Raw genomic sequence first — 22,410 nt, 5'->3', positions numbered from 1 at the left:
TGCATCTTTGGCTTTTTCTCTGCACTTTCCCTGGGGAAACGTTTGGAGCCCCAGGAGCAGCTGAGGGAGCTGGGGAAGGGGCTCAGCCTGGAGAAAAGGAGGCTCAGGGGGGACCTTGTGGCTCTGCACAACTCCCTGACAGGAGGGGACAGCTGGGGGGGATTTGGGATCTGCTCCAGGGAACAGGGACAGGGGGAGAGGAAAGGGTATCAAATTATGCCAGCAGTTTAGATTGGATACTGGGAGAAATTTCTTCATGGAAAGGATGGGGAAGCATTGAAACAGGCTTCCCAGGGCAGTGGTGGCGTCACCATCCCTGAAAATGTTTAAAAAACCTGTGTATGTGGCAGCTGGGGATATGGTTTAGTCAAGAGCAAAGCTTCTGGTGTATATTATAATTGAATAACCTCAATTTCTGTTTTTTCTTCTTTTAATTTTTTGAGCAGAGGTTTCAGAGGTGCTGTCAGATTCATCTCTCCTGAGCATGATTACTGAGGCCAGGCAGTTGGTAGACACCACATATTTACAGGCTCGAAAAAGGTGAGTTCTTCCTGCATGACAGCCACAATATTTTAAGAAAATAAAATTAAATACATGTGTGTTTTCTCTGTTTTCCAATGCATGTTTATTATGGAGAAGCTTTAGTGCCAGACTCTCCTTGTCATAGTTGTGGGGATCCTTTTGCCCAGTTTGGTTGGATTCTGGTCCCAGGACCACCAGCCATGATCTCCAAGTATTGATTCCTCACCTACACTGCCATGAGCACCTCTCATTGGTCCATAATGGTTCAGACATGCCGGACAACTCCTGTCACCAGGAGTTCTGCCACTCTCTGGAAGGACTGGAGTTGTGCAGATGGACACCCCGTCCCAGATATGTATCAGTGGAAGTCAAATCCCAACTATCCCCTGTGATTTTTCCCAAAAGGCTGGTTCCAGGCGGTGGGATGATTAGGGAAGGAGTCTCTCTCCACTCATCTTACAGAAGTAGCAAGACAGAGTCTTGAGACCAGAAAGAAATGGAACCAGAAAGAGGAGTGAGGTTGTCCCTCTGTTCACAGAATACACCTTGCAACATAATACAAGTAAAATTTTATCCAGTCACAGTTCACTGATCTGGATTTCCACATGATAGAACAAAGTTTATTGTGACAAGGGATTGTTACTGCAAACTTGAAGTAGGGGATTACAGTGCTTTGTTTGCCAAAACCATTTGAGTGGATGTGCTGATGTGCAGACAGCTGGTCCTACTGGGCAGGGACTGTGTGCAATTCTGCAGTGTTGTCACAGTTAATTACACCCAGTCCAGCGTGACAGAGGAGCTCTGATTTCAGAGAAGGTGCTTCATGGGACTCTTCTATGTTCAGCTTAAAAAGAAAACTGGAGTACAAGACTGTCAACCCGATGGATTTTCTGAAGCACCTAAAGGACCCCATGGGAAGAACCAGATCTGCAGTCCGTGCTGCTGATTACTTGGAAACTACTTTGAAACTCCTCAAAATGAAGCTGCATCTCTCTGGGGAACAGAGTTTCAATGTCACAGGTAATGTAATTTAGACCAAAATGTCTTACCAAGAGCTAAGAGCAGGAAATGTGCCACAGCAGGGCAGAGAGCAGCTCTGCCATGACCCAAATAACCAGGGATAAAACCCTTCCCCAACAGGGGAATAGATTTGAAGTTTTCTCAGAGACAGACCTGATCCCTGGGTGTTTTATTCATCATCTTTGAGAGTTCATCTCTCCTATCCTTGTAAAAACAGCCTAACAATACCTGTGACAAAGCTGGGACAAAACCCACTGGAGGCTGTAACCACTGAAACTCCTCCATCTTCCACTTCTGCTCCTTACACCTGGGTTTCATCACTCTGTAAACTCACTGTTTTGTTCCCAGCTGGGGTAAAACCTTCCTGGTGATGATGCTCTCCACGTTCCCCTGAAAAATTGCTTCATGCCCACCCAGTTTCTCTAGTCCGGAGGGGATGGCTGATTCACAGAAGGGTTTAGGCACCAAATTAACAATTACAATCCTGATGTTTTGTATCCACAGCTCCAATTCAGCTGGCTCAAATGTTGACCTAGAACACTGAGAAGCTGAAACAACAAAAAAAGAAGAGTAAGATCAGATGTTACCTTACAGGGTTTCTTTTGCAGACCTGCTAAGCAGGAGACAGAAGGAGATGATTTCCAAGGGCACTGGCTGTGACTACCAGACTCGCTCCATTAAATGCCCAGAGAGGGACTTTTACCGGACCATTACTGGGGAGTGCAACAACAGGTACAATTTGTGTGTGCACAAGGAGAGTCTCAAGTCTGTGTTGTGACCCAGGGTAGGTGATTTGTGACAGTGCCTTTTGAAAGGGCAAGAAGAGTGAAATGCTCAGTTTAATGAGCCTGAAACAGAGGATTCATTTCTACCTTTGCCTGCCAGGAAAAAGATGTAATTTCTTGAAAATCTCAGATTTGCACCCATTGCCCTTTATGTGCTGCTTTGGATGAAGAAAAGGACTTCTTGGGGTGGGGGCAGGTAAGAAGTTGAGGAAATTTTGAGGCTATGACTCAGCCTCTCATTTTGCTGGGGGCAACAGGAAATCATCCCTCCACTCTTCCATAGGGAAAATAATAATTTCCCCAGCTGATTCAGATTATAATATTCAGCTGTTGATATAGTTCTGTGATGAGTAAGGATGGGAATTAAATAAGACTTCAATTCTAGGCTCTTCCAGCTTTGTGTATTGTATATCCTTTATCTGAGAAAATTAATTCTTCAGCTTTTTTTGCATATAGTTTCCCTCCAGATTCAAAGTTGGGATCAAACATTTATTTCCTTTTGTAGTTTTTGTTTGTTTGTTTGTTTGTTTGTTTGTTTGTTTGTTTGTTTTTCATTTTTTTAACCAGAAAATGACCAAATTCCTGACAATAGCAGCCAAGGCCCCTTGTCTTGCTGTGTCAGTGCCAGCCCCCAAATCTGAGTGGGATTTGCATCCAATGTGGATCTGGCATGAAACAGATGTGCCAGATGTGATGACATAGCACAGATCTGCATCAGTGTGAAGGGAGCTCATACTCTCTGGGGTTGTCCAGTCTGTTCCCGTGGACTCCAGGGCCTCCAGCCCCACAAGGACAGCATTGTCTGTCTGCCCAGGAAGGGTGTGGAGTCTCTCACACTGGGTATATTCCAGAACTACCTGGACACAGTCTTGTGCCATGTAGTCTGAGATGACCCTGCCCGAGCAGGGACATAGGACCAGGTGACCCCAGTGTGGTCTCTTCCAGCCTGACCCATTGTGGGATTTTGTGTCCATGCTGATTTGAAGCTCAGGGCCGGGTTGTCCTTGGCCTTGTTGGGCTGTTGGATAGTTGAGGGATCCCTGTGGTTTTAACATTTCCCCAAGGATCTCGCTCAGCTTGAGGAACACACCATAAGAACAGTTTGCCTGCAAGGACAGTAATAGCAATCAGATCAAGACCCTGGTGGTTCTGAGTCCTTAATATTTGATGGAATTGCTTCAGCACTGGCAACAGTCATTTTCTTAGGATATACTCTTATTTCACAGAAGGCTGCTGTAAACACTGGGTGCTCCTCTCCTTTTCCAGTGCAGAAACACAGATTCATTTAAGTTGGAAAAGACCTCCAAGACCATCAAGTCCAACCTTTGACTCATCCCCACCTTGTCAACCAGACCAGAACCCTAAGTGCCACATCATATAGACAGACATTGCCTGAGTTTTGTGCCCAAAGGGACACAGATCATTGGCTCAATCAGGATTATTGTTCTTCTGGACACAACATGCTGACTTCAGCAATTCAAACTTTTTGGAGCAGTGTAAGGCAACACCACAATGACCACAGCTGCAGGCTGAGAGGGTCTGTGGAAAAACTTCACCAAGGGGCAGCCTTGGCACAGATCCCCACAGAGATGGAGAATCTTCTTGGAAGCTTCCAGCTGGACAAGACATGGCCACCCTCACCATGCTGATAGCCCTGCTGTGTGTCTGATTTTGAGAGGGCACTGAAGACAAAGGTGGTACAGAGATTTAAATGCCAGATAAAATTAATGTAGGTTTAAATCACAGATAAAATTAATTGAGTGACAAAAGTCATCTTTTTAGAAAAAGTTGTTTTCTCTCCACAGTAATAACCTTGGTATAATTTGCTTCTTGGTGTTTTCCCAGTCTCATCCCTGTTACCAGAGTGCTCAGACATGGAATAAAGGGGTGTGAAATGTTGGTCTGTACAAGGTTGATGATGTTTGAAAAAATAACAGAAGTTGTTTTTCTGGTGATGCTGCAGAAATCACTCCCAGCTGGGGTCCTCTAACCGCGCCTTTGCACGCTGGCTGCCAGCTGTGTACGAAGATGGAGTGTCTGTTCCCAGAGGAGCAAGTGAAGGAAAGCACTACAATGGATTCCCACTCCCACTGGTGAGAGCTGTTATCCTAATCCAGCCATGAGTATGGACACTGCCCTTAATGCACCCATCAAGAAGGAAGGAGTGGCAACATCTAGAATGTAAATTGATTAATCTTTGATCTCAGGCTGCTTTTCTACAACTGAGTTATGGCTCTGGTTAATACTTTTTTTGGTGACAGACATGAGCAAAAAGGTTGTGGATGCTTCCTTAAGCAGTTTCTGAAGTGTGCGTCCCAAGGATTGCTGCAGTCAGTGCTTAAGGACACTGGGAGGTTTGTACAAACCAGAAAGTTTGTGAGTTCCTCAGCCATGTTCTGACTTTCTGGTGTTCACAAACAACTTTCACCTGGAACGGGCTTTCCATGAAGCTGGGTTAGGCTGAAAGACTGTGTAGTCCACAATTTTACACCTGACTGGATGGAGCTGAGGGATGACATGGAGCTGTGTAACACAATAATTAACTCTTAGTAATTTATCTAAGACCATCTTGTGCATGATCTACAGCTACCTGTGAGGAGTAGGTGGATGTTGCCCTCTTCTCCAAGGGAACAAGTGACAGGACAAGAGGTAATAGCTTCAAATTGTACTAGAGGAGGTTCTGGATATTAGGAAAAATGTCTTCACTGACATAGTTAATAGTTAAGCATTGGAGCAGGATCTCCAGGGCAGTGGAGGAGTCAGTCCCTGGAGGTTTTCCGAAAACAGGTAGATGTGGCACTTCTCAATATGGTTTAGAGGGAATGAGGATACTCAGTCGAAGGCTGATGATCTCAGAAGTATTTTCTCACCTTCATGATTCTGTGATTCCAAGATTTCACAGTGGGAGCTTAAGTGAGAGGCAAATCCACCATGGCAGAGACAGTCATATTTTCATTTTGGTTTTCTGCAGGTTCGAAAAGTATCCAATGAAATTGCTCACACGGCCAATGAGAACGTCACTGCAGACTGGCAGCTCTCACTGGTCTTCATGCACTGGGGCCAGTGGGTCAACCACGACATTGACTTGGCCCCTGCCAGTGGGAAAGGAGCCAGCCTGGAACTCCAATGCCACACCAGCTGTGCCTTCAAGCCCCCCTGTTTCCCCATTAAGGTATACTGACTCTCACCCATGCCACACTCTCTTGCAACAGCAAAAATAAAACCATGGGGACTTTCTGAAGCATCTCTTGGCTCATTTGCTTTAGTTCCCCTCTGATGACCCACGGATGCTGAGCTCTGACACCTGCATGCCATTTGTGCAGTCAGCCTCTGCGTGCAGCCCAGGGACCTTCAGCCGGGAGCAGCTCAATGCTGTAACATCCTTCATCGATGCCAGCACGGTGTACGGCAGTGAAGACTCGTTGGCAAGGAACCTGAGGAATCTCACCAGCCAGCAGGGCTTGATGGCCGTGAACCAGGATTTCATGGATGCGGGGCTGGAATTGCTGCCCTTTGAGAACACAACGCACAGTGTTTGTGTTCTCACCAACAAGAGCGCCAACATCCCCTGTTTTAAAGCAGGTAAAATGCAGCTGGGGGGTTGTTTTTAGTGGGTCATAAAGTCAAAAACAGGTAAATATCTCCTTATAGGATCCTTGTGGGTCCTTTTCAACGGAGAATATTCTGTGATTCTGCGATATTTGAATTGAGCACTTCAAGACATGACTACGTAAGGTTAAAGACAGGGAATCCTCCCACAGGTTAGAAAATAAAACAAAACAATCAAGCAGTAACTGATTAATAAACATAAAAATTATTTTAATTTCTCAGAATAATTACAGCAAATTGTTCTTCCTTTAAAAAGTATTTTCAAAAGCAGGAGAAATTTTCAATAAAATAGCCGCCAGTGCTTTAAGCTTCTCAGGAGCTCTTTTTCTTCCACCTAGAATTCACCATTCATTACTTGAATGCCAATTGCAAGCTTGTCAGCACTGACAGGCTGAGAAAGTTGAGGCTGCTTAGCCTGGAGAACAGGGGGTTTTGTGGAGACCTCACAGCACCTCCCAGGATCTGAAGGGACTACAGGGAAGCTAGAGAGGGACTGCATCAGTAGTATTGGGAGAACAAGGGGGAGTGGCTTCACACTGAAAGAGAGTAGATTAAATTAGATATACAGAAGAAATTGTTCCCTGTGAAGGTGGTGAGGCCCTGGCACAGGTTGCCCAGAGCAGCTGTGGCTGCCCCTGGATCCCTGGAAGTGTCCAGGGCCAGGCTGAATGGGGCTTGGAGCAGCCTGGGGTAGTAGAAAGTTGAAATGGGATGAACTTTAAAGTCCCTTCCATTCTGTAATTCTATGATTCAGTTTTCAACCCAATCAAGACTAATGGTTAAACACTCTTAAGTAATCTAGTTAATTGATTAATTATCTAATTCACCCTACATCGGAAGAAAAGTCTAGAGGTTTGTCTGAAATTTAAACAACCTGAGGACAAACACAGAACTTACTCAAATTTTAAGTGATCCATCACAGGCATAGGATTAAAAAAAAAAGAAAAAACACACATTATAAATGTTAATTATGCAAAATAAATCATAAGAATACAGAGTTTTGTCATTTCCTCATTGTCTACCCAAGCAAAGGGCTTCTTACTGAGTGAGGAGATGCTCAGTGCTTCTTCCATCATGTCAAAGAGGGTTTTCACTAAGTCCCCCCCAGTTCTCATAGAACCACAGACGGTTTAGGGTTGGAAGGGAACTTAAAGTCCATCTTGTTCCACCCCCTGCCATGGGCAGAGACAGCTTCAACTGGACCAGGTTGCTCCAAGCCCCATCCAACCTGGCCTTGGACACTTCCAGGGATGGGGCACTCACAGCATTCCCACAGGAGCATCACCACTAACACAAAAACTTGCTTCTGAAGTTGAAAGCAATGTACAAAATTCCTAAAATATTTTCATTTTAGGTGACAAACGGGTGACAGAAAACCTGGGACTCTCTGCAATACACACTCTCTTTGTCCGAGAGCACAATCGCCTGGCTATGGAGCTGAGGAAATTAAATCCCCACTGGGATGGGGAAAAGCTTTACCAGGAGAGTCGAAAAATTGTGATTGCTATAAACCAGGTACTGATTACTGTTCACTGTTTATAATACACACACTTAGAATGGTTTTTCCTCCAGGCAGAAGGAGGAAAAGATTTTGCTGAATAAGGGGAATTTATGACAGTCGGAAACTGTGAATGAGGATGGTCCATCTGACACAGCATGAATATCCAGAGCTTCTTTATACATCATGTTACTAATTTATCATTCATTTATTATATTAATATATAAACTAATTATTAAATAAAATAATTTCACATTTAGAAAATAATTTAAAACCATTATGCCAAACTTATTCCATTGCTACAGCTCTTTTTTCAGAAGATCTTAATGAATTCTGCTGCAGAGTCCACATTCATTCTCTGTACTTGACTTCTGATGCCATTTCTGCTGCAGCTGCTGGTAGCTTGCTGTGCTCTTGTGCTTTTTCAGATCATAACATACAGAGATTACCTCCCACTCCTGCTGGCTGAGGAGACCAGCAAGTGGATCCCTTTGTACAGTGGTTATAATGAGAAGGTGGATCCAAGGGCCTCAAATGTTTTCTCCCTGGCTTTCCGATTTGGCCACACGTCGGTGCAGCCTTTTGTGTCCCGTTTGAATGAGAGCTTTCAGCCTTTGAGTTCCTCCTCCCATGTCCCTCTGCATTTGACCTTTTGTGCTCCATGGAGAATCGTAATGGAAGGTAAGAACATGAAGCAGTGGTCCTGGTCTGGTCCTGAGGTGGAGATCAGCTGTTCAGGCACATGGATAACAGAATCCCAGAATCATTTTAGGTTGAAAAAGATTTCCAAGACCATCAAGTCGAACCTGTGACCCACAGCTTGTCACCCAGCCCAGAGCACTGAACACCATGTCCAGTCATTGCTTGGACACCTCCCAGCTCAGCAAGACCTGACAGTGGGATGTTCCATATCCACTCAGATGGTGCAGCAGCTCCTGCTGCTCCAGGAGGCAGGAGACTCTCTGTGCCAAATATTAATCCACCAAAGTCTATGCCAATCCAAGCTCTTATATCCCCCTATAATTACGAGACATGGACAGAGGGTGATGCATCCAGTTTAACTGAGCTAAAGCAGTATCATTCCTTCTGCCCATCTCTCTTCCTGGCTCTAACTGGGGTCCTGCTATTACACAGCTGAGATCTCCAGATGAGTCTTTCCGAGGAAGACATATGTCTCTTCCAAAATGGATTAACTAATGATGAGAAATATAATTACAGATATGCAGCCAATTTTCATGTGTTTTGCTCATACTGTTTCCTTAAATGCTATGAAAAATATGTGGACAGTCAGACATTAATTAATTCTATCATGACATTTAATGCTTTAATAAATGTCTGTCAATTAATAGTGAATTACAAACAAAATCAGTTGTAAAACCCAAAACCTTGGACAGACCCTCAAGCACTAGGTCATAATGGGGCTTAGCAGGCTGAGGAGCAGATTTGGAAAGGGACTGGTGGACAGCAAGTAGATTCAGGGGTGTGAAGGAAAAGCTGAGGGATGGTAGGGATAAGGAATTTTGTTACTATGTGAGGCTTTATTTACTGGCACCTGCAGATACGTATAGATTCATACAGGTACCATGGTGAGCGTGGGCAGGCCCTGGCACAGGTTGCCCAGAGAAGCTGTGGCTGCCCCATCCCTGGAAGTGTCCAGGGCCAGGTTGGACAGGGCTTGGAGCAATCTGGGGTAGTGGAAGGTGTCCCTGCCCATGGCAGGGGTGGAATGGTATGAGCTTTAAGGTCCTTTCCAACCCAACCCACTCTGTGATTCTATGATTCTGTGATTCTATGATTCTACATACACATGGTGAAATGAAAATACGGAGATGAAAACCCCACTCAGCCCATAGCAGACTGATTCAGTTGCATGAAAGGGACCATCAAAGCTGCACCTTGGAACAAACAATCTTTCTTTGATTTGCAATGGCTGCAGGAGGCATCGACCCCCTGATCCGGGGCATGGTTGTGGATCATGCAAAACTCATGAAACAGAACCAACTGCTGGTTGAGGAGCTCCAGAACCACCTCTTTGAACAGACAGAGGTGATGGGTCTGGATCTAGGAGCCATCAACATGCAACGGGGAAGAGACCATGGCCTTCCAGGTAAGGAGACACAAGTCCACACCTCCTGTGAATAAGACCTTTTTCCCTTCTGCTGCTTATTCCATGAATGAACTAAGCGTTTTCTATACTAATGGGAAGAACCAGTACCTCGATTTGAGGGTGAAGGATGGACAGACAGTCAAGTTCAGGGAATAAAAGGTTTCTGTATTGTAAAAATCTTTTTGTGAGAAATTTATTACCAGGACAAAAGTCTTAGAAATCAAAGATGGTATTTGGGATAATGGAAGAAAACAGGTGAAAGACAGTGGTGCATTGCAAAGTGAGAGCATGTTTGGTACAGAAGGTACACACACAGGTGACCAAATTCAGCTTTCACATGGGCTTGGACAGGTCCTCTGGGCTTTGTTCCTAGCCCATAAATCTTGTGTTCCAGACAAGCCAGAGTTCTGAGCAGAAGTGGCTTGTGCCCACAGGCGGGACTGCCTCAGGTGTTAGAGAATAGTGGGAGCTCTTGGATTAAATACAACCAAATACAACTCTTTTTTAAGAATTTCATCCTAGAAATTTTGCCTCCCAAATCTGCAAGAATTGATGCATTCACCCTCAGCAGTACAAAGATATAATCAACAGGGTGAGGTGTAGTCACAAAGACAATCCAAACTGTTAGTGTACATATGAGAAGGACCTTTGAAAATGTGACATTTGATGGGACTGCCTGGACAATAGTGCCTTCCAGATCCTTTAATGCCATGGGAAGAAGCAGGCAGTGCTCAGAGGCCAGGAAAGGTGCTGTGGAGCTGTAGTGGTGGGTCCTTACCGTCTGCTTCTCCTGCTTTTGCAGGGTACAATGCCTGGAGGGGTTTCTGTGGGCTCTCCCAACCCCAAACTATGGAAGAATTAGCTGAGGTGCTGGGCAATCCCAAACTGGCCAAGAAGTTCATGAATGTATATGGAACACCATATAATATTGACCTCTGGATTGGGGCTGTTGCAGAGCCCGTGGTTCCCCAAGGCAGAGTTGGGCCCCTCCTGTCCTGCATTATTGGCACCCAGTTCAGGAACCTGCGTGATGGGGACAGGTGAGAGATACATTCCCTGTAGCGTTTTTTAGGGGGGAAATGCTGACATTTCCTGTGACACACTAATCCAACCCATCTACAGCACTCCAGTGAGTGCTCCCAGCAAGGCTCGCCCCTTGATTTTAGCTCAGCTGCCAAAGGACTGATTTTTGCAGCCTATTTCTCTAGATTCGCAGGGATGAGGACCACCATCTCCAGATCATGAGGGATCTGCTGTGGTCTCTGACTGAGGTGACTTTTGCTCTCAGGGCATAAATCCCTGCATCCCAGAAGCCTGCTGATGCTGTGTGGAAGAGGCAGGCTCTCTGCACTGGCAGAATCCAGATCTGGCCACACCAGAGACACTACTTTCTAAAGGGGTGTTCCTGGAGAAGGTGGATCTAAGCACCATTCAGACCCACCTTGGTCAGGTTCCCATCTCAGCAGGTAACCAGAGACTATAAACTACTTCTGAAAATTTCATTGCAGATTCTGGTGGGAAAACTCGGGAGTTTTCTCTCCACAACAGTTGCAAGCATTGAGAAAAATCTCATTGTCGAGGGTGATCTGTGACAATACTCATATCAAAAAGATACCCAGAGATGTGTTCAAGATCAACACTTATCCTGAGGACTTCACTGATTGCCAAGAGATTGATGCTCTTGACCTCTCATCCTGGAAAGATGAGCCTGAGAGTGCCACAAAAGGTACCACAAGTGGTCTGAGATCTGTCAAAAATTATAAATGTGCTATGAGGTCTCTTCCATGCCTAAAGAAATGAAAGAATTAAGGTTTCCACAGTGACTCTACCCCCCAAAAGATGGTGGCTGTCCATTTAGCTACACTCAGACAGCACTGAAGGCAGAGGTGCTGTTAACTGGGTTTGCAGGCAATCCATCACTTTCATCATCCCTTATTCCCTGCCTCTTCCTTTCAAGCAGATGAGAAATCCCTCAAAATCCAGCCTGTTCTGGACCTTAGGGATGCGTCCTCTAAAGGCCTTATTCCAGTAGTACCACAGTCTTTTCTGACAGGAAAGGTGTTGATGAGAAAATCAACTAGAATTAGACAATCTGCTTCAAGGTCTTTGCTGCTCCAAGTTCCTGCTCTCCCTTCATCTCCCCTAAAGCTTTATATCAGTTTAAGGTATAATTTTGTATAGCCTCATACACCAGTAGTTGAACGCACATAATCAAAGGTTATGATGTGCCACAGTAAAACAGTGTCTTTGTCTGAGAGATGTGGACACTCAGTGTCCTACTGAAACACTTTGGACTAGGGGTCCCCCAGCTGAAATGATGTGGGAGAACAGAGACTTGAAGAATGTCCAGGATTGGATTCTTTTTCCTCCTGACAACCCATTTATAGATGATCACAATACCTGGGGATCACCTATATGGTCCTTCTGCAAGGCACAGACCACAAAGCATCTCCATGCAGTTCCTGTATTGAGTTTGAGTAACTATTTGAGGAAACAGTGTTGCTTAAGACAAGTATTTGCACTTAAAGGCGAAATTATGGTGGCTCCGTCCCATTCTTTAGGACTTGAGTCCAGCTCATCTTCTCTCTAAACAACATTTTTTTTTTCATTTATTTTTAAATCATATTCTTATGGTCACTAAAATGTGCTGAGCTGCTTTCTGTGGCTCCTTGCCCACTGTTGTGAGTTTAGCATTGGCTAAATTGTCAGTGTACTAACTAGAATTATTTACTTTTTTTTGTTGTGAGACAAAAGGCAAAATAGGCTTAAATTTTAAAGGGTACAAAGAAAAGCCTTATTAGAAATTATAAGAAAAAAGAATAAAACTTAGAATAAAACTTTTAGAATACTTCTCCTTTCCCCACAACTTTTTTTTTTCACATTGACAACATACAGAAAATTAATTATTCAGTTTACCATTAAAAAATATAAAAAGTCTTTCGTCAATTTACTTGGGAGAGGAGACATTTTTTTTTCTTTAGTTTATGGAGATTTTTACACAACACACAGTTTTCTTGTGGCCTTGATGTTACAGTGATCAGCCACCTGGGAGAATGGAAATCTGATCACTATGTAAAAATCTTTTTATCAACTAATAATTTTCCCACAACCATTATTGAGGATTATATTAATGTATGGGGCACACTTTAAGGATTGTAATAGTTTAAAGAAAAGCTTTTTCATTTTTGAAAGCAGAAGTGTTTTTTCTTATTCCATGGGGGGCAGCAGAAGGTTTTATTTTCTCTCTATTCAAATGTATGGGATTACAGACATTTTAACATTTGTTTACTTTAGTACTAATCTTTTTGCTTATATTTACAGTTAAAACATTTATTTACCCCATAATATATTTTTCTGTGTTATAGGGAAACAGGAGTCTTTTCTCTATAGCATAAAAAAAGAGAAATTTTAGTCTACAACTTCTTTCTTTCCTCATTTGGGACCTGACTTTTTTTTTTTTTGTTTGACTTTGGTGTTTTTATGTTGGTTTTGTGCAATTTTTTTCCTCTTATTTAGGAAAGAGAATTAAAGTCTTATTTTGGGTAGTGAAAGAGCTAATATTTTGTTCGGGCAGTGGATGGTTATGTGATTTTTTTTTTTAGGTGGTAGCCTGGAGTTATTTACGATAGAGACTTTCAAGGCCGTGCTGGGGCTGAGCTAGGATTGTAAGGGCCTAGCCAGCAAGCGGTGGTGTTTTTATTTTGCTGCATGGCTGTTTTCTGGTGTTTGTTATATTTAATTTCAGACATGGGCTGATGGCTTTTCCTCCCCACTGTTTTGCAGGCAAGGCTGAGGGGTCCTTGCCGGAACGGGCCCAGCTGTCTCTCCCCCAGGCTGCGCAGGTGGAGCGGCAGGGAGGGCCCAGCCACCTGGGCCCACTCTTCCAGGGGAGGAGGCCCCGCAGACCGGTGGCAGGGCAGGGTTATAATGTCTCTTAGATGTTTGGTTGAGGCGTGTGTTCCCCGGCCACGCCAGGAGTGGGAGAAAACTAACATTTCAGCAGCTGTGCTAGACCTCCCCTCTCCTTTTCTACTGGGGTGTCCCGAGCAAAGACAAGGTCTGCTGGCTTCCCGAACCCTGCATCAGAGAGCCCTGCCCTGCCCTGCCCATCCCTTCCCATCTCTGCCCTACCCTGCCTGCCCCTGCCCCTGCCCTGGCCGTCTATGCCCTGCCCATCCCTGTCCCATCCCTGTCCCACCCCATCCCATTCCATCCCTGCCCATCCCTGTGCCCGCCCATCCTGTCCCGTCCCTGCCCTGCCTGTCCCTGCCCTGCCCGGCCCCAAGTTTAGACAAGGCCTGCAGGCCATGTGAAGGGACCCAGGCCAGTGTTACCTGTACTGTGGCCAGAGGGGAAAGAGATCTTTCTCAGCATTTGTTTGGTTTAAAATATGCATCTCACAGAGGTTTGCCCATTTCTTTTAGTGGTTTAAACAGTTGTTAGTTTTCAAAACCAAACACGGATTGGTTTTTGTTGGACATAGAGCAAGCCTAGCTTTTTCTTTCAGAAAAAAATTACTTTCTTGGGTTGTCTTTAGTGTTAAACCAGCACACTCACCAGGCTTGAGGGACAGACCCAGACAGAGTGAAATTCCAGGGCTAAAAGCAGCTGCTAGAAGTTTGACCTTTTGAAATGGCAAGAAATTGTCCCCAAACCACTCATTCTAAGGCTGGAATCACCACCTTGTCTCAGACGTGCAAGAATACAGGGATGACAAAAAGGTGGACAAAAAAGGTGTGTCCAGGAAAGACTTTCTGCCTCTCAGCAGCTTTTTCTGCTTTATTGACAGTTTCTAATCCTACTCATCAGACCAGCATTGGAAATCCCTGATGGTGGCACTGAGCTGCTCCTGGGAAACTCCTGCCTGGACATCAGGCTCTGCTGGCTGCTGTTGACTGAACATCAGCACATGGTTTCCAAGAGGGGATCTCAAGACTATATAATGTTTTATTTCCTATATTATGTTTATATATATATATATATATATATATATATATAATTTCTTTCTGAAAACTTCCAGTAATGTAAGTCTTCAGATTGAAGGGCAATGATATTTCATTTTATGTTGCCCTAAAAAAATTGATCGGAGGCTTTCTGACTGTCTGAAAGTGTAATTATGACAAGTTTTTTACTTCCCATCCTGAATGGATGTCAAACATGCAGGCTGGCATGTTTGCATTGCAAAATCAAATTCCTTATCCTTTGTACCTGCTCAGAAGTTAGCACATTCATGTACCCTTCACCAAAACTTTCACAATCTCCTGGTTTTGCACAAGAGAAGAAGCTGTTTAGGCTGCTTCTAATCAGCAGTGAGATTTCAGCCTTTGAAGGCACTGAAGCACGGCAAGCCTTGAAACAAGTTTTATTTAAATCCTACAGTGAAGCTGTGTGGTTTGGGTGTTCTGGGCAGTAATAGAATACATCCTTGTGCACACACCTACAGTTGGCATCAATGACAGGCTCGGGGCAGAGGGGTTGAAAATCTTTCCATCAGAAAAGGGCCTGGGGGAGCTGGTTGGCTGAACAAGAGTCCAAGTGTGCCCAGGTGGGCAAGAGGCCAGTGGCACCTGGGCTGTGCCAGACACAGTGTGACTAGCAGGACCAGGGCAGTGACTGTCCCCCTGTGCTGGCACTGCTGAGGCCACACCTCAAATCCTGTGTTCAGTTTTGGGCCTCTGTCTGCAAGAAAGACATTGAAGTGCTGGAGCATGTCCAGGGAAGGGAACAGAGCTGGGAAGGGGCTGGAGCCCCAGGAGCAGCTGAGGGAGCTGGGGAAGGGGCTCAGCCTGGAGAAAAGGAGGCTCAGGGGGGACCTTGTGGCTCTGCACAACTCCCTGACAGGAGGGGACAGCCGGGGGGGGGGGGGGGGGTTGGGATTTGGGATCTGCTCCAGGGAACAGGAACAGGAGGAGAGGGAACAGCCTCAGCCAGGAGAGGTTCAGGGTGCTATCAGGAGGAATTTCCCCAGGAAAGGGTGGCCAGGCCCTGGAAGGGGCCCAGGGACGTTTGGCATCCACATCCCTGGAGGTGTCCAAGGAAGGCCTGCACAGGGCACTCAGTACTCTGGGCTGGTTGAGAAGGTGAGGATCAGCCACAAGTTGGACTCAATGATCCTAGAGGGCTTTTCCAATCCAAATGACTCTGTGAATGTGTGTGAGTCTGTGTAAGTCAGACCTGTGTCCAAAACATTCTTTGGCTCTGGTTCATAGCATGCCAGCACAAAACATACCAGCACAAAAAAGTAAGTCACATTGTGGCTGGTGGGCATCCTCTGACAGAGAAGGCAGAAGGCTGGACTCAGAAATCAGGAGCTGCAGCTCCCAGAGTGTCTTTGAGCTGAAAGATATATAGGTTGTGTTAAAAATCATGAGGTCATCACAGAATTGTAGAATGAGGAAGCCTGGAAAAGCACTCCAATATCATTGAGCCCATTAACCCCACGCAGCCCGGTCAAGCACTAAACCATGTCCCTAAGCACCAGATCTACACATCTTTTGAACACTTCCAGGGATGATGATTCCATCTGGGCATGACAAGGATACTAGACAGCATACTCCTTCTGTTTGCCTATGGTTTCTGAGTCCCTGGACATGTCCCTCTCACATTGTGAAGATGTGCCCAACCCCAAAAGCAAAATCTTCCACAGCTTAAAAACAAGGCTAAATATGCCAAAGAAACCACCAAGCCCTGTAGACACATGTAAGGTCTTTAATTCCCCTCTCCCAAAGCTGCCTTGGTTTCTGTCATGGCAGGGGTACCTCCCAAATCCTCCCCATGGAAGAGGATGAAAACAGTGCCTTCTCCTGAGTGTATTCCAGGGGAATGTGGCACTCCTCAAACCCCAAGGCAGCATGGTCACAGGCTTGGGATCAATGCCTTCGCCTTGTTGGATTTGAGCAGGGAAAGGTGGTTATAAGCAGGCAGTGATGATCACAGGAAGGGCCAAGCTCTGCCTGGCATCCAGCTGGTGGGACATTCTCAGCACTATGATTACACAGAAATGTCCAGCTGTCCATTGTGTGTCTGTCCCCCTGGGTGGCACAGTTGTCTGGGAAGAACACAGCAACATTCCCCTTGGAAGGTTCTCTCCCTGGTGGTTGTTTTGCCGGTCTCTGGTATGTCAGTGTTGCAATCACAGTTGAATCTGCTGCCAAACCTTCCTGTGGCTGCCATGGGCTCCCCTCAGCTGTGGCACACAGAGCTGGAGCTGGATGATGGGATCACTAATGGGAAGCTCCATTCATCATTCCTGATATCCCCTGGTAGGCGGAGAGCATGGAGTCACGGACCTGCTCCGTCAGCTTGGGAACATCATCTGGGCCCAGGCCCAGTGTCTCCACTTCTGGCAGTATCTGGATGATCATCTTTCCTGGAAGAAGGTGAGACGGGGGGGAAAAAATTACATGAGTGGTATAGAAGAGCTGGAGGTTGTACAGCAGGAGGGTTGGTGCCAACCAAGGAAATGTCCTCATTCCCACACCAGTGGTGTGAGAGCCCAGCCACATCCCAAATGCACACAGCAAAAATCCAACCTAGGCTTTTCCCATCCACAGACAGCACAAGAATCATAAATATGGAAACAGGTGAATCTTTCCTCCAACACAATGCAACGTTTCATATAGAATGAGTTTTCACAGTGGAAAGATCTCAGTATCTGTCTAGATCATGGGCAGAGATGTTTAATACAATACATCCAAACTGGTTGTGCTCTGTCTATGTATAGCAAATTTAGCCTGGTCCCTCCTTTCAGAAACACACTTTGGGATGAGATATATTGTGGTAAGGATTCCCTGGTATGTCAGATTTCTTGGGGGAAGTACCTAAGCGATGGACTGGTGTAAACCAGAAGAACATACTGGGGAGCTGCCATCCTGCTCTTTTGTTCTGGCACCAAGAGTCCCCTGTTTTGGCCTAGTGAAGACAAGACAGTGCCTGCACAGACAGGAATCTGGGGTTCTGGGGAGAGTTTGTGATGTGTTGTAATGTTCTTGCATGATTTTACACGTGTACCTGGAATGACATCCAGCAGTGCTGGCAGCAAAGGTGTGGGAAGGAGGTAAAACAAGCATAGAGAAGAACTTCACAAAAGAAAAGGGTTTGTAATGTTGGATGGGGCTTGGAGCAGTCTGGTCTAGTGGAAGGTGTCCTCGCCCATGGAAAGGGGTGGAATGGAATGAGCTTCAAGTCCCTTCCAACCCAAATCCTTCTGTGATTCCATGATTCTGTGTTACCTGCCTGTACATCTTACACCCAAAGCCAGGCTGGTACCTCGCTTCACTCACTCCAACTGAAAGAGCAGAGTGATGACAAGGCTATGCTGAAAATTCAGGTCTCTTGGGAGCAGACTTGCAGCAAGCAACAGACATGATCCATGAATGACAGTGTCCAACACCAGGTACAGAGCAGGGCTTTTGAGAGGCTCCTCAGCACACCCAGAGCCACTGTGGACACAGGGAGCTGTCCTGACCCAAGGACCTGCTCAGTGCACAGGAATCTTGACCACCATCTTCAGAATCAGCTCTGGCAAACTTCCAGCTGGGGAAAGTGGGAAAAGAAAAGCTGACTAGAGTTCTTCGTTCAGCAGTTCAGGTCCTGCCTGTTTAACAGCCATTTGGAAAAGAGCTTGGTGATCAGCTGATCATGGAATTAGCTAACTATTAATTCCCAGGGTGACTGAAGTTGTACATAGGCAAATGTACCTGTAACTGCAAAAAGTCTTTCCTAAAAAGCTCAGGGAATTCTCAGAATCTCCATCCTTAGAGTTAATACAACCTTTTCTGGACTGGTCACAAAGCTAACTCATATGTCTTTAGACCTGGCCTTGCTTAAAGCAAAATGATCAGCTGCTTCAATATCCCTCCCCAGGAGGTTATTCTCTGATTTCCCAGAGCATGTATGTGAAGAGAAAGAGACACGCTGGCAAAAATCCCTGCTCACAGTCCTATTGACTCTCAGGTGGGGGAACACTTCCAAATCCAAAAGACTTTTGTGGGTGAACAGGGAGAGGATAAACCCAGCAGGTGAAAGATGATTGCAAACAGGCAATTCCGTATTTATAATTTGCACCACTCCCTCTTTCCAGGTGTCTGCCTGCAAGGGAATGACTACACCCAGGCACAACAATGGGAGGAATGAGAATTTCAGATGCAGATCCTCTCCTCAGGGAACACCAGGGCTGGCCTAGGAAAGAGTGGGAAGTGGCAGAAGTCCATTTTAAGGTAGGGGGCAGCTAAGGGAGCAAAGGAACGGGATGGGTCACTTTTCTCTATTGGAATTTGTACCATTTTTTTCTGCATTTGCCTTCTGCAGCCCAAGACTTGTGGGTTTTTTTTACCCTAAAATTGTATCAGTGGGCAGTAGAAATTTTTGTTAAAAAATATTAAAATATTTTGTAGAAATAAATGCTTCCTAGCTCTCCATGCACCTGCAAATCCAAGGGCAGCATGTGGGGGGGAGGGGGAGGGGCAGGGGCAGGACCTGCCCCAGGATTCTACTGCTTCTTCAAGTTCTCTTGGACAGGTATTAGAAAAGCAGTGAGAAATCCAAGGGGAGAGAAAAAAGTGATGCCTGAAATGTCCCATTTCTTCCCAAGAAGACAGAAACTGAAGTTTTCTGGGTGCCATCTCCATATTACATGTGGTCCTCTGCCCACCCCAGTCACGGCTCCAAGGACTGGGCTTGCACCACCATCCAGACCATTCTTTGCCCCAGGTCATCCTCACCTGATGTAAATTTCTTCTCCTTCTGGCTGTAGAAACTGTTGTAGGAAGACAACACTACAGGAATAATGGGGACCTGGAAGGGAGGCAGTCTACAGTGAATATACACATCTCCTTATCCTTCCTCCAAAAGTCAACTCATGTTTTCAGGTGAATCCTGCAGCTTGTTGATAATTATCACCATCAGTGTCACAGCAGACAGAGGATTATTTGAATATTTAGATCATTTAACTGTATCACACCACATCCTTGCTATTGCGTTTTGTCTTTTCATCTCTGTATATAGGCCAACAGCTGTGTATTGTCAAATTACTATCTACAGAGGTCAACTCAGCAGAAGTTTCCCTATGCAGGTCCAGGACTCTTGTCAAGGTCCCCCCACTTTTATCCCAAGCTGTAACAAAGGTTTTCCACTTGTTACAGAAACAGCCCCCTCCTGTGCCACCTGCAAACCCCGGAGGGCTCCTGATATGTGCTCAATCCATAGGGAAGCCAGGGACCAGGAGCCTAGTTCACTGGTGGACCACAGTAGGAAAATCACACTCCAGGGGCAGAAGGAAGATGGGTCTCACCTGGGCTTTCACAGCCAGCTGGAAGGCCCCACGTTTGAAGGGCAACATGGAGCCACCATGGTTGCGAGTTCCTTCAGGGAAAATCAAGACACGCAACTGCAGGAGGAAGAAGACATTAGGGCGGAAGGGCCTCCAGGTACAATTCTTAGCCACTGCAGAGGGATGGTGCCCTGGAGCTCATCTCTGTACCCTTGATGTCCATTCATGGGCACAGAACACACTGATGCTCACTCTGTTCTGCTCAGTGCCCAGCCCAGAGACAAAGATCTCCCACCCACATCCAGATTCCTGTTTTTCTGTGGCTCCTTATTGGACTCCTCCGCACTCACGTTGTCCTTGTGCAGGGAGTGTGCCACTTCTGTCAGGGTGCCAATGGATTCTTCTCTTCTCTTGCGGTCAATGAAGATGACCCCTGCGAGCCAGCAGGCCAGGCCAAATGTGCCCATGTACAGGATCTCTTTCTTTGCAATGGGCACACAGCGCCTTGGCAATACCTCCATCATCACTGCAAGGGGACAGCAAGGACAGAACAAATAGTCATCTGCACTTAGGGTCCCTCTAGATTCTGGGTGACAGCCCTCTGGTCTAGGAGATGCTATGCCTGAAGCTTCATAGAAGCCCTGGGGAATTTTGGGGATCTCCAGACCATCCACTCAGGACTGGCACTGAAGGAGAGCAGCTATGAGAGGGCTGTGGTCAGCTGAGAGCCTTGTGCCCATTCCCTTGGAGAGGGTGAAATTGATGTAGCTTAAAAATGCCTCTGATATCCTGGAGATCAGCCCTGCCTTGAGACTGGCTGGTGAAGGGCTTTGTAGCAGCCACTCCTGCTCCTCTGCCTGTGACACCTGGGATTCCATACAACCCATTCCTACAGACACCTGGGGCCAAGAGCAGGAGGCAGGATCACCACATACCCATGATATCAAGGGAGGTCTGGTGATTCAGCACCAGGACAAAAGGTTTAGTAGTCCTGAGGTTCTCCTTGCCCTTCACCATGATCTGAATGCCAAAGATGTATTTGAGTGGCCGGGTCAATATGCGCAAAAACCTGGAAAAGAGGAGTGGAAATTAGCCAAAGAGATGCTGAAATTTGAGACCAAAGTCTGCATCCAAACCAGCCCACTTCACACACTGCTTCTGCCGGTTCCCCACAGACACAGCTTTGACCATGACTTGGAGAAGAACAATTAGTGTCCCTCTGTAGCTAATTATTTAATTACAGAAGACAAATACACCTCACAGTTCTCCCTCAAACCATACATGGCCAATGACTCAGCAACTACAGCTCCAGAAGTTCCACGGATTAACAAAATATTAGATAATATCTAGATTCACAGCACAACTCTGTACTCTGCTTTCCTCCCCACCTTGCTGGGTTGGGAATACAGGCTGCAGTAAACCAGTAAACCTGTGCCTAACCCTGCTGGCTGTGGAAAGAGGGATTTGCCTCTAGGTTACATTAGGCTGCAATGCTGGCAGCCCTATTTGAAGAGATAATGGTAAAATAGCATCTAAAAATTAAAAAAAAAAAAAAAAAAAAGGTCAGGCACCAAAGTCAAGAGGTGAACAAAATTTCTTAAAGCAAAAGGCTGTTGCTCAGTTAGGAGATATGAATTCTCACTGAAGCATAAAATGGAATAGCAAATCCTACTTCTGCAGCACTTCAGGAGGGTTCAAGCACTGTGGTGCCATATAACAGAGTCCAAAGTCAGGAGAGTCTGAATAGAATCTGGAGAGACAGGATAGGCAGCAATGGGATGGGCTGGGGAACTGCCAGACCTGGGACACCAGGCTGTCACTGAGCTGATGGGGACACAAGTACCCATGCAGGGGCCAGCACTGCTTCGTGGTGATGTCTCAGGTGTGCTTTGGTGTGCTTTGTAGAGAATGGGAAGAGCCCCTGGAGTGGCTTTCTCATCACAACTTAGTAATAGAGTGCTCAGCTACGGGGAGGAGGTAAACACAGCTCCAAAGACCAGATGAAAGAGCTCTAGTAAAAATAGCAATGTGCATAACATCCAGGTTGTTGGCATTACCTGCTTTTGCAAATCTGTGTCACCTTTTATATCCTTTCTTTCAATAATTTGTTATTCTTTTTATCAACCCCAAGCCCACACCCCTTCTCTGAATTACAAAGTCTGTCATCTCCCCACATCAACATACAACCAATCCCTCCCCACCACAGCACAGCCCCAGGACCCTCCAAATCAAAACAATGGATAGAGTGGACTCTATCAACGCTCAGGGTAGAAGGAGTCACAAGAAAAGGAGTCACAGAAAGGGCAGAAAGGAGTCACAAACAACTTACATCATGTTGTCCACGTTACGTCCACGAGGAATACTGAGGATGGCAACCCCAATGCTTATGGTGAAGAGCCACAACTTATAGAAGGTCATCTTGCAGAAGAATCTGAATGCAGGTTTCACCTGGTAGAGGACTAGAAAGGCAATGAGCAGGCAGGTAAAGGGGTAGTGAAGGAGGAAAAGCTCCATCCTTCCAGCCTGGAGTGTGTTGAGCAGAGCAGTGAATGAGTCACGAGCAGCTGGTGATGCAGAGCAAAGGTAAGACTCACTCCAT

General features: G+C 45.9%; 1 protein-coding gene and 1 pseudogene across 1 annotated transcript; one reads left to right on the top strand and one right to left on the bottom strand.

Moving 5' to 3' along the window:
* Positions 1–2,122: 2,122 nt before the first annotated feature.
* On the top strand, positions 2,123–14,371 carry LOC134052454 (myeloperoxidase-like). The gene is made up of 10 exons (XM_062506907.1): positions 2,123–2,274; positions 4,291–4,420; positions 5,299–5,499; positions 5,594–5,909; positions 7,291–7,451; positions 7,863–8,115; positions 9,371–9,541; positions 10,344–10,581; positions 11,050–11,267; positions 14,331–14,371. The coding sequence occupies exons 1-10, from the start codon at positions 2,123–2,125 to the stop codon at positions 14,369–14,371; spliced, it is 1,881 nt and encodes a 626-aa protein (XP_062362891.1).
* Positions 14,372–16,764: 2,393 nt separating this feature from the next.
* Positions 16,765–22,410, bottom strand: LOC134052623 (1-acyl-sn-glycerol-3-phosphate acyltransferase alpha-like; annotated as a pseudogene).

The sequence above is a fragment of the Cinclus cinclus genome, chromosome 22, assembly GCF_963662255.1.
Source record: "Cinclus cinclus chromosome 22, bCinCin1.1, whole genome shotgun sequence".
In the NCBI taxonomy this organism is placed as follows: domain Eukaryota; kingdom Metazoa; phylum Chordata; class Aves; order Passeriformes; family Cinclidae; genus Cinclus; species Cinclus cinclus.
The sequence above is the reverse complement of the archived record's forward strand: the minus strand, read 5'-3'. Positions and strand labels throughout refer to the sequence as shown.